The sequence below is a fragment of the Ranitomeya imitator genome, chromosome 1, assembly GCF_032444005.1.
Source record: "Ranitomeya imitator isolate aRanImi1 chromosome 1, aRanImi1.pri, whole genome shotgun sequence".
NCBI lineage: Eukaryota > Metazoa > Chordata > Amphibia > Anura > Dendrobatidae > Ranitomeya > Ranitomeya imitator.
The window spans coordinates 161,004,000-161,016,498 of record NC_091282.1 but is presented as its reverse complement, the minus strand read 5'-3'; the positions used below and the strand labels follow the sequence as shown (position 1 = coordinate 161,016,498).

The 12,499-nt window shown below is 43.8% G+C and overlaps 1 protein-coding gene across 2 annotated transcripts in view; it reads right to left on the bottom strand.

The window, feature by feature from the left end:
• The window catches only part of RHOBTB3 (Rho related BTB domain containing 3), a 153,436-nt gene extending 141,172 nt beyond the window's left edge, over positions 1-12,264 (bottom strand). For both annotated transcript variants that reach the window (XM_069751976.1, XM_069751983.1), the window contains exon 1: positions 12,060-12,264. In XM_069751976.1, coding sequence (XP_069608077.1) covers positions 12,060-12,061 — 2 coding nt within the window. In that variant the 5' untranslated portion in view covers positions 12,062-12,264. The remainder of the gene's footprint in view (positions 1-12,059) is intronic.
• Between the last annotated feature and the right edge of the window lie 235 nt (positions 12,265-12,499).

Sequence of the window (12,499 nt, the reverse complement as noted above, 5' to 3'; positions counted from 1 at the left end):
ACAGTTACTCATTGAGTATTAATATTAAAGGTTGATCAAACAATCATAATGTACTCTGCAAAACTGTAAATAAATAGCAAGTAAATAAAAGAACATGTGGAATCTTCTCGGATTTTACAAAATGCATTACATTAAATTAGCTGTTTTTGTATCACACTGACCAGTCAATGATATATTGTCACTGTAGTAGATGTCATCTTATACCTGTCTTAAAAATTCCACATATGCCGTTGCACACACACTGGCCTTAGGCTATGTGCACACGTTGTGGATTTTGATGCGGGTCCGCAGCGTTTTTGGATGCACGGAATTGCATCAAATCCGCAGTGTAGTGCACAAGCAATGTTAGTCAATGGAAAATTGACAATTGGTGTGCACATGCTGCGGAAAAAAAAACGCGTGGATTTGCAACGTTTTATTTTCTGCAGCATGTCAATTCTTTTTGTGGATCTGCAGCGTTTCTGCACCCATTGACTTCCATTGATTCAGGCAAATTTGCAGCAAAACCGCAGGTTTAAAAAGATGTGTGGTTTTGCGGCGGAGTTGGGTGTGAGAAATGCTGCAGATCGGGAGGAGGAAGAGTGTGTGAGTGAAGTGTGGGCGGAGACTGTGCGAAGAAGATGTGCGTGTCTGTGTGCGGGTGTTTGTGTGTATCTGTGTATGTCTGTGTTTGTTGGGGGGTCTGTGGGCTGTGTGCGGGTGTCTGTGTGTATCTGTGTGTGTGCGCAGAGGTCTGCGGGTTTGTGCGGGGCTGCATGTAGGCAGGCATCGTCCAATGAGTCTACTAGTCCCATCAGGCTATGCCTGCTACAGTGACAGCTAGCCAATGATGGGAGAGCAGTAGTCCCATCATCCGGCTACTGTGTTCAAGGGTAAAAAAAAACAAAAAACACATACAGTACATACATATACAGTACATACATATAGACATACAGTACATACTCACCATACAGCTAATCCCTGAAGCCCTCGATCACCTGTAAAAAAATAAATAAATAAGCCAACAGTATACTCCCTGTTCTGACATAATCGATTTAATAACAAGTGTCCCATGACGATCTCCTGTGGAGACCTGTCTCCATGGGCTACGGTGATACAATGACGGAAGGTATCCTTTCGCAGTGTATCACTCTGTCGTCAGAGGCACCGCTGCGTGGGAAAATTCTCATGGAGCAGTGCCATAAAGTGAGAGCCTGAACTCCACTGAACCTCATTGATAACACTGCAGGAGTCATTGTCTCCTGTCAGTGTGTCACTGGAGGCCCTGCAGAGCGGTAACATCTCCTGATGTGACAGCTCTATAGGGGAGATTGTCGTGGGACACTCGTTATTAAATGGACTACATCGGACCAGGCAGTATTTGTGTTGGTTTATTATTTTATTTTTTTGCAGGAGATCGAGGATAATAAATATGGAAAAAATGTGTGTAGTGTTTTATTTCATTAAAATTCTTTATTCTGGCTGTGTGTTTATTTAACCTTTTACCAACTGTAGGATTAGTAATGGATAGGTATCTTGTTGATGCCTCTCCATTACTAATCCGGCTTGATGTCACCTTACAATACAAAGGTGACATCAACACCACAAATATTACCCCATATGCCACCGCTACAGGGCAGTGAGAAGAGAGAGATTAAGTGCTGGAATTGGCGCATCTTAGAGATACGCCATTTCTGGGGTAGCTATGTGCTGGTGTTTGTAGCCGGGAGGGCAATAACCATGGTCCCTTCCTAGGCTATGAATATCAGCCCTGTTATGAATAGGTAATTCAGAACCACAATGGACCTTGAAGTTCAGAGCACACAAAGTGACCTGACAATAAGCAAAAAACATAGGACGAGCTCTGAGACGTGGGAACTCTGCTGACCGCAATCCCTAATCCTATCACACCACACTAGAGGTAGCCGTGGATTGCGCCTAACGCTCCCTATGCAACTCGGCACAGCCTGAGAAACTAGCTAGGCCTGAAGATAGAAAAATAAGCCTACCTTGCCTCAGAGAAATTCCCCAAAGGAAAAGGCAGCCCCCCACATATAATGACTGTGAGTTAAGATGAAAGTACAAACACAGAGATGAAATAGATTTAGCAAAGCGAGGCCCGACTTACTGAATAGACCGAGGATAGGAAAGATAGCTTTGCGGTCAACACAAAAAACCTACAAACAACCACGCAGAGGGGCAAAAAGACCCTCCGCACCGACTAACGGTACGGAGGTGCTCCCTCTGCGTCTCAGAGCTTCCAGCAAGCAAGAAAAACAAAATAAAGCAAGCTGGACAGAAAATATAGCAACAAAAGTAACACAAGCAGAACATAGCTTATGCTGAGCAGACAGGCCACAGGAACGATCCAGGAGGAAGCAAGACCAATACTTGAACATTGACTGGAGGCCAGGATCAAAGCACTAGGTGGAGTTAAAAAGAGCAGCACCTAACGACTTAACCTCATCACCTGAGGAAGGAAACTCAGAAGCCGCAGTACCACTTGTGACCACAGGAGGGAGCTTGATCACAGAATTCACAACAGTACCCCCCTCCTTGAGGAGGGGTCACCGAACCCTCACCAGAGTCCCCAGGCCGACCAGAATGAGCCATATGAAAGGCACGAACAAGATCGGCAGCATGGACATCAGAGGCAAAGACCCAGGAATTATCTTCCTGACCATAACCCTTCCACTTAACCAGATACTGGAGTTTCCGTCTCGAAACATGAGAATCCAAAATCTTCTCCACTATATACTCCAACTCCCCCTCCACCAAAACCGGGGCAGGAGGATCAACAGATGGAACCATAGGTGCCACGTATCTCCGCAACAATGACCTATGGAATACGTTATGGATGGAAAAAGAATCTGGAGGGGTCAAACGAAAAGACACATGATTAAGAACCTCAGAAATCCTATACGGACCAATGAAACGAGGCTTAAACTTAGGAGAGGAAACCTTCATAGGAATATAACGAGATGACAACCAAACCAAATCCCCAACACGAAGTCGGGGACCCACACAGCGTCTGCGATTAGCGAAACGTTGAGCCTTCTCCTGGGACAAGGTCAAATTGTCCACTACATGAGTCCAAATCCGCTGCAACCTGTCCATCACAGTATCCACACCAGGACAGTCCGAAGACTCAACCTGCCCTGAAGAGAAACGAGGATGGAACCCAGAATTGCAGAAAAATGGCGAAACCAAGGTAGCCGAGCTGGCCCGATTATTAAGGGCGAACTCAGCCAATGGCAAAAAGGACACCCAATCATCCTGATCAGCAGAAACAAAACATCTCAGATATGTTTCCAAGGTCTGATTGGTTCGTTCAGTTTGGCCATTTGTCTGAGGATGGAAAGCCGAGGAAAAAGACAAATCAATGCCCATCCTACCACAAAATGCTCGCCAAAACCTCGAAACAAACTGGGAACCTCTGTCAGAAACGATGTTCTCTGGAATGCCATGTAAACGAACCACATGCTGGAAGAACAACGGCACCAAATCAGAGGAGGAAGGCAATTTAGACAAGGGTACCAAATGGACCATCTTAGAGAAGCGATCACAAACTACCCAAATGACCGACATTTTTTGAGAGACGAGGAGATCCGAAATAAAATCCATAGAGATATGTGTCCAAGGCCTCTTCGGGACCGGCAAGGGCAAAAGCAACCCACTGGCACGAGAACAGCAGGGCTTAGCCCGAGCACAAATCCCACAGGACTGCACAAAAGAACGCACATCCCGCGACAGAGACGGCCACCAAAAGGATCTAGCCACTAAATCTCTGGTACCAAAGATTCCAGGATGACCAGCCAACACCGAACAATGAACCTCAGAGATAACTTTATTCGTCCACCTATCAGGGACAAACAGTTTCTCCGCTGGGCAACGATCAGGTTTATTAGCCTGAAATTTTTGCAGCACCCGCCGCAAATCAGGGGAGATGGCAGACACAATTACTCCCTCTTTGAGAATACCCGCCGGCTCAGGCAAACCCGGAGAGTCGGGCACAAAACTCCTAGACAGGGCATCCGCCTTCACATTTTTAGAGCCCGGAAGGTATGAAACCACAAAGTCAAAACGGGAGAAAAACAGCGACCAACGAGCCTGTCTAGGATTCAACCGTTTGGCAGACTCGAGATAAGTCAAGTTCTTGTGATCAGTCAAGACCACCACGCGATGCTTAGCTCCTTCAAGCCAATGACGCCACTCCTCGAATGCCCACTTCATGGCCAGCAACTCTCGATTGCCAACATCATAATTTCGCTCAGCAGGCGAAAACTTCCTGGAAAAGAAGGCGCATGGCTTCATCACCGAGCAATCAGCACCTCTTTGCGACAAAACAGCCCCCGCTCCAATTTCAGAAGCATCAACCTCAACCTGGAACGGAAGCAAAACATCTGGTTGACACAACACAGGGGCAGAAGAAAAACGACGCTTTAACTCTTGAAAAGCTTCCACAGCAGCAGAAGACCAATTGACCACATCAGCACCCTTCTTGGTCAAATCGGTCAATGGTTTAGCAATACTAGAGAAATTACAGATGAAGCGACGATAAAAATTAGCAAAGCCAAGGAACTTTTGCAGACTCTTTAGAGATGTCGGCTGAGTCCAATCATAAATGGCCTGGACCTTAACAGGGTCCATCTCGATAGTAGAAGGGGAAAAAATGAACCCCAAAAATGAAACCTTCTGAACACCAAAGAGACACTTTGATCCCTTCACAAACAAAGAATTAGCACGCAGGACCTGGAACACAATTCTGACCTGCTTCACATGAGACTCCCAATCATCCGAGAAGACCAAAATATCATCCAAGTATACAATCAGAAATTTATCCAGGTACTCTCGGAAGATGTCATACATAAAGGACTGAAATACTGATGGAGCATTGGCAAGTCCGAATGGCATAACTAGGTACTCAAAATGGCCCTCGGGCGTATTAAATGCAGTTTTTTACTCATCGCCCTGTTTAATACGCACAAGATTATATGCACCACGAAGATCTATCTTGGTGAACCAACTAGCCCCCTTAATCCGAGCAAACAAATCAGATAGCAGCGGCAAGGGGTACTGAAATTTGACCGTGATTTTATTTAGAAGGCGGTAATCAATACAAGGTCTCAGCGAACCATCCTTCTTGGCCACAAAAAAGAACCCTGCTCCCAATGGCGATGACGACGGGCGAATATGACCCTTCTCTAAAGATTCTTTTACATAACTCCGCATAGCGACGTGCTCAGGTACAGATAAATTAAACAGTCGACCCTTAGGAAACTTACTACCAGGAATCAACTCGATAGCACAATCACAATCCCTATGCGGAGGTAGGGCATTGGACTTGGGCTCATCGAATACATCCCGGTAATCAGACAAGAACTCTGGGACCTCAGAAGGGGTGGATGATGAGAGAGACAGAAATGGAACATCACCATGTACCCCCTGACAACCCCAGCTGGACACAGACATTGATTTCCAATCTAATACTGGGTTATGGACTTGTAGCCATGGCAACCCCAACACGACCACATCATGCAGATTTTGCAACAACAGAAAGCGAATATCCTCCTGGTGTGCAGGAGCCATGCACATGGTCAGCTGGGTCCAATACTGAGGCTTATTCTTGGCCAAAGGCATAGCATCAATTCCTCTCAATGGAATAAGACACTGCAAGGGCTCCAAGACAAACCCACAGCGCCTAGCAAACTCCAAGTCCATCAAATTCAGGGCAGCGCCTGAATCCACAAATGCCATGACAGAATAGGAAGACAAAGAGCAAAACAAAGTAACGGACAAAAGAAATTTCGACTGTACCGTACCAATGGTGGCAGACTTAGCGAACCGCTTAGTGCGCTTAGGACAATCGGAGATAGCATGAGTGGAATCACCACAGTAGAAACACAGCCCATTCTGACGTCTGTGTTCTTGCCTTTCAGCTCTGGTCAAAGTCCTATCGCACTGCATAGGCTCAGGTTTATGCTCAGATAATACCGCCAAATGGTGCACAGATTTACGCTCACGCAAGCGTCGACCGATCTGAATGGCCAAAGACATAGACTCATTCAGACCAGCAGGCATAGGAAATCCCACCATGACATCCTTAAGGGCTTCAGAGAGACCCTTTCTGAAGATTGCTGCCAAAGCACATTCATTCCATTGAGTGAGTACAGACCACTTTCTAAACTTCTGACAATAAATCTCTATCTCATCCTGACCCTGACACAGAGCCAGCATATTTTTCTCTGCCTGATCCACTGAATTAGGTTCATCGTACAGTAATCCGAGCGCCAGAAAAAACGCATCAATATTACATAATGCAGGATCTCCTGGCGCAAGGGAAAATGCCCAGTCTTGAGGGTCGCCACGTAATAAAGAAATAATGATCTTAACTTGTTGAACTGGGTCACCAGAGGAGCGAGGTTTCAACGCCAGAAACAGTTTGCAATTATTTTTGAAACTCAGAAATTTAGCTCTATCTCCAGAAAACAAATCAGGAATAGGAATTCTTGGTTCTAACATAGAATTCTGAGCCACAAAGTCTTGAATATTTTGTACTCTTGCAGTGAGAAGATCCACACATGAAGACAGACCTTTAATGTCCATCACCACACCTGTGTCCTGAACCACCCAAATGTCTAGGGGAAAAAAAAGGCAAAACACAGTGCAAAGAAAAAAAAATGGTCTCAGAACTTCTTTTTTCCCTCTATTGAGAAGCATAGTACTTTGGGCCTCCAGTACTGTTATGAATAGGTAATTCAGAACCACAATGGACCTTGAAGTTCAGAGCACACAAAGTGACCTGACAATAAGCAAAAAACATAGGACGAGCTCTGAGACGTGGGAACTCTGCTGACCGCAATCCCTAATCCTATCACACCACACTAGAGGTAGCCGTGGATTGCGCCTAACGCTCCCTATGCAACTCGGCACAGCCTAAGAAGCTAGCTAGGCCTGAAGATAGAAAAATAAGCCTACCTTGCCTCAGAGAAATTCCCCAAAGGAAAAGGCAGCCCCCCACATATAATGACTGTGAGTTAAGATGAAAGTACAAACACAGAGATGAAATAGATTTAGCAAAGCGAGGCCCGACTTACTGAATAGACCGAGGATAGGAAAGATAGCTTTGCGGTCAACACAAAAAACCTACAAACAACCACGCAGAGGGGCAAAAAGACCCTCCGCACCGACTAACGGTACGGAGGTGCTCCCTCTGCGTCTCAGAGCTTCCAGCAAGCAAGAAAAACAAAATAAAGCAAGCTGGACAGAAAATATAGCAACAAAAGTAACACAAGCAGAACTTAGCTTATGCTGAGCAGACAGGCCACAGGAACGATCCAGGAGGAAGCAAGACCAATACTAGAACATTGACTGGAGGCCAGGATCAAAGCACTAGGTGGAGTTAAATAGAGCAGCACCTAACGACTTAACCTCATCACCTGAGGAAGGAAACTCAGAAGCCGCAGTACCACTTGTGACCACAGGAGGGAGCTTGATCACAGAATTCACAACACAGTCCGCAGCTGTCTGCATAGCCTTTTCAGGCTTTTATAGAGGGACCCCACATTATTTTTTTGGGGGGTCCCCTTATTTTAATAGCCAGTAAAGGTTAAATATACAGCTTTGGGCTGATATTCATAGCCTGGGAAGATTCATGGGTATTAACCCCTTCCCAGGCTATAAACATCGGCCCCCAGTCGCTTGCTTTCCCTCTGGTGCATAAAAATTGCACGGGACCCCACGCAATATTTTTTTAAATTAAACAAATATTGCGTTTAAGGCCGGGGTCGCACTTGCGAGAAACTTGCATGAGTCTCGCACCTCAATAATCGGCACTGCCGCCGACACTCGGGACCGGAGTGTGCGGCAGCATGTATTTCTATGCATCTGAACACTCCGGTCCCAAGTGCCGGTGGAAGTGCCAGGTATTGATGCGAGACTCGAGTGAGTTTCTCGCAATTGTGACACCGGCCTAACAAAGATTTTGTGTGTGTGTGTCTTCATTTAACTCTTTATGTACCATTATGTTTATTACTAAACATCGGGCTTGGTATTATCTATCTATCTATCTATCTATCTATCAATATATCTATCTACCTATAGATATATCTATCCATCTATCTATCTATAGATAGATGTATCTATAGATCGATAGATAGATATATCTATAGATCTATCTGTCTGTCTATATATCAATAGATCTATCTAGATAGAAAAAATGGAACAGCACATACAATTAAATGGGTGCACAGGCCTCCAAGCAACTAATCCATATACTTGCCAAATATACAAGGACCAAAAAAATGGAATGCAGCACTCCAGATTTTAGCAAAAAATATAAGTGGACTTTATTGGGCCCACATGGCGTGGTGCAACATTTTGGCTTCCAAAAGAAACTTGAGAAAGGCTTTTGGAAACGTTGCACCACACCATATGGGCCCAATAAAGTCAACTTATTTTTTTTTTGCTAAAACCTAGAGTGCTGCCTTCCATTTTTTGGTCCCTATAGATCTATCTATCTATCTATAGATCTGAAACAAATCCAAACACCAGTATTATGGATGCACCAGGGAGACAAAACTGGATTATAAAATAATATCTTTATTAACTAATAGTAGCAATACAGAATTTTTTTTAAAATAAAACAGACTGTTGTGCGAATCAGGACAGTATGTATAATAAAAGTAAACCCATAAATACAATTCATATAAGTGCCACCAATGGGCATGTGCAAGGTAGTTTCTCTAGATCTATCTGTCTATCTATCTATAGATCTATCTATCTGTGTGTAAACATTATTCTTCAATGGAGTATGTAAAAGAAGAGGTTGGACAAGGAAATGACATCACACAATTCTTTTTCTTCTTTTGGTAAATAATAGATCTTTATTTAGCATACAAAAATGCATTCAAATCCGCATGAAATAAAACGCATGAAATTAAATCCGCATAAAAAATGCATCAAATCCGTATGGATTTTTACCTGCGTTTTCTGCCAAGAGATGCAGAATCTGCACAGAAGATTCCACAGGCAAATCTGCAATGTGTAAACATACCTTCAGACTAGGTGCCAGCAAGTACACCTATTTCCAGTTTGAACTGGGTATAGTTCCTAAGGCAACTCAATAAAGCAAGTTTAGGTGGGTTTAGGGCAAAGCCTCCATCACTCTTCTGCTAAGAGGATCCAAATCCTCAACTCATGTACTTAGTGTACAGCAATTAAACTGAATATTTTACAAATTGCTAATCCTCTCATTAGTAGTGTAAGATATGCAGTTTTTTGCTACCGCCTGTTAAGTGTATTATTTGATAGGACAGCCAATAGTAGCGGTATGGAGAAGTAAAGCCTAAATAACACGTTCCTTTTAAAAAAAACTTATAGGTGAATAATATTGATTATCTTTTGACAATGGCACCTATGAAAGGGTTCTTGAAGTTGATGATATTGCAGGAAAAATGGGCAGGCATAGGAATCTGAGCAACATTGGCAATGGGTTGATTCTGGTATGCCGTGGTTACCAAACAAAAGTACCCCAAGAAAGGCCACATGGTAAACTGTCATCAAGTTGATGGGTGCTTAAGGCACAAGTGGGAAAAATATTTATCATTGCCATCACTAACTTGTTCAGCACTGTAATCCACACACTGCATGATGGCCCCCTAGATAGCCTCCATATAGCATAATGTACCAGATAGTCCTCCATAAAGTATAAGGCACTCCCCATAGGTCTCTATATAGTATAATATACTCCCCATAGGCCTTCACATAGTATAATGCACTCCCCATAGCCCTCTATATAGTATAATGCACTCCCCATAGACAGACTGTATTTGGTATAATCCCCCGAAAAAAGCAGAGTCTATATTGTATAATGCACCCCCATAGGCAGACTATATTTGGCATAATGCACCCCCATAGGCCTGTATAGTATAATGCACTCCCCATAGGTCTGTATAGTATAATGCACCCCCATAAAAATAAATACAATACTCACCTCGCTGCCTCATTTCCCCCATATCTTAGTACAGCGGGCGCCAAGTAGTGAAGTCATCGCAAACCCTGTCAGTGCCTGCGTCAGGGACGTCAGCCACTGATAGAGTGATGATGGGAGAGGGAGCGTGATGCTCCCACTCTCATCAATGTGGTCAACTGTATGGGCATCTAGCAGACAGTTGAACTTCCGATGATGGGCGGGGGGCCCCATAGCGGCCGGGTGGTAGAGCAGGAAGCATATTTAAGACTTCATTGTTGAAATGCCTCAGTTGGTAGTTCATTGGGATCTTCACGCTATCCTCATTTCATGAATATACGATTAAAGACGAAATTTTAACCCTTTCACGCTGGAGATACCTTTTTTATTTTCAGCACCTGCACATCCAAGCCAGGGCGGCTCCGTGAGTGGAATCCATTCTCATGAAGAGACTGCAAATGATGAGTTGACTCTCCATATTCCCTATTCCTTTGTATAGAGTAGGAAGATTGGGTCTCCCTGCTCTGCCGCAGAGTACAACTGCATGGGCACGCTGTGTATGCCGATACAGTTACAGTAGTGTAGCTCCTGGTTGGTCCCCTCAAGCGCGGGGCAACCGCCCCTCTCCTCCAATGTTTCACAAACACTACCCACTGACCTGTCAATCATGCAGGGGAGGGTAATTCTAGTTAAGAAATATAGCTCATGTCTGACAAGCTGTAAACCCATCGTCACACCCCAATGGACTTCCAGAAATATACAAAATTTCAAAATGCGATTTATCACTGCTATAGCATCATTTTGGGGGTCATAAAGGCATTGGCTAGCTTAGCTTTTAAAGGGCTACACAGTTATATAAATGATTTGAAGAGTAAAAGTTTCTAACGGGATCCCTTTAAACGTTATTTAACTGCAGATTACCCCTATATCTGCAAATTGTGTTTTACAAGATGACAGGTGTTGGGAGCTTTGCTCAGATCCTCCACATTCTTGATCTTGCCCTGCTTATCCTCCCGCTGAAATAGTATGACAAAGCTAAATATTTATGGAGGAGTTGTACATATTTGGCTGTATACCAAAAATCATACAGCTGCCATCTTACTTACTAACTTATTTTTACATCCAGCGATATTAAATAAAGGCGTGATTTTTTTCATTAAAACTCTTGATTGTAGCAGAAGAACACACCACCACTTCTCTCTATACTAGTATCTTCTGTGGATCATCATATATTCATAGTAATCTTTGGCTAATATCTCATCTTCAGATCCCTTAGGCTACATTACCACCATGAGCTTTTGGTTTGTTTTTCACGCTATGTATTTCTGCCTCATCAGAAACCCAGCATCATACAGTTCCAGCAAAGTGGATGGGATTTATAGAAACCTCACTGTGCTTTTATTTTACTCTGTGTAAACTGACCTGTGGTGCGCATATCACATCCGCAGCATGGCAATTTTTCTAGTGGGTACGCAATGCGGATTTTCCCCATAATGTTATAAGATGTAGAAAATCCACAGGTAAAAAAAAATTGCACATGTGCTTTTAGTGCATTTCCGTACGTATCAAAAACAGATATAATCCGCACCGCACATTTACATCAGTAAAGTTTTTTCAAAGCTAAGTACCAGGTAGTATCAAAAGAAAAACAGCTTTATTTAAAATATGAAATACCAAAAAGAGAGAAAAACGTTATTATAAAGACGCAAGTAAACTAAGTTAAATAATAGGTGCAAAAATTCTGCAGTGTCAAAAACTCATTGTGGGAATGTAGCCTTAAAGTATTCCTCCATCATAGCAGAAATTATTTGCCAACACCCAGTCAAGTTGCACGCTAAAAAGCATTATATTTTCTGTTCGGTCAAAAATCAATATCCATGTTTATCCATCTTCTTTTTTTTTCTTTAAAAAAAAAAAAAAGAATGTCGATCCAATACAGCTGAATGCTCTTGGAGAAGTATTTGGCATCGTAACCCCCTCCGCTGACTACTGCTCTATATACAGTGTGTGATACAGTACCTGCATTTTATCTCTGCACAGTCCCCTTTGCATTGGACTGAATACTAAGAGCAGACAACCCTCATAGGCAGATGTGTCAGTGATCACCTACATTGCTGTAGATCCGCTGCAGCTGGTCACATCGCTCCCTGGATCATGCAGGCTGTTGTGTATGGGAGTGGCGGGCACAGGGGAGGTGTGGGTTAATTTTCAGCTTGCTGTGTGCCCCAGCCCAGGCTGCAGTGCTGCCTTCCCCACAGTCATGGGTTCAGCAGTACTGCCAGGGTGCAGCGAGTCCTGGGAAGCTCCTGGTATGAATGCCTGTAAACAATGCACTACAAGCAGCATGTTGTGCTGAGGGCGGGAGCCAGGCCTACACGTCAGCTGCTGTTATGTACAATGACGAGAGTGTACAGAAAAGAAAAAAGCATCCGACCATCCCCATTGTGTGCGCGGAGCCAGGATGTGTGGTCATATATAGCTGCTGTACAGAGTGCAAGTTTAGTATATAGGCCGCTTTCACACATTAATATTTCATCAGCTTTAGGCCAC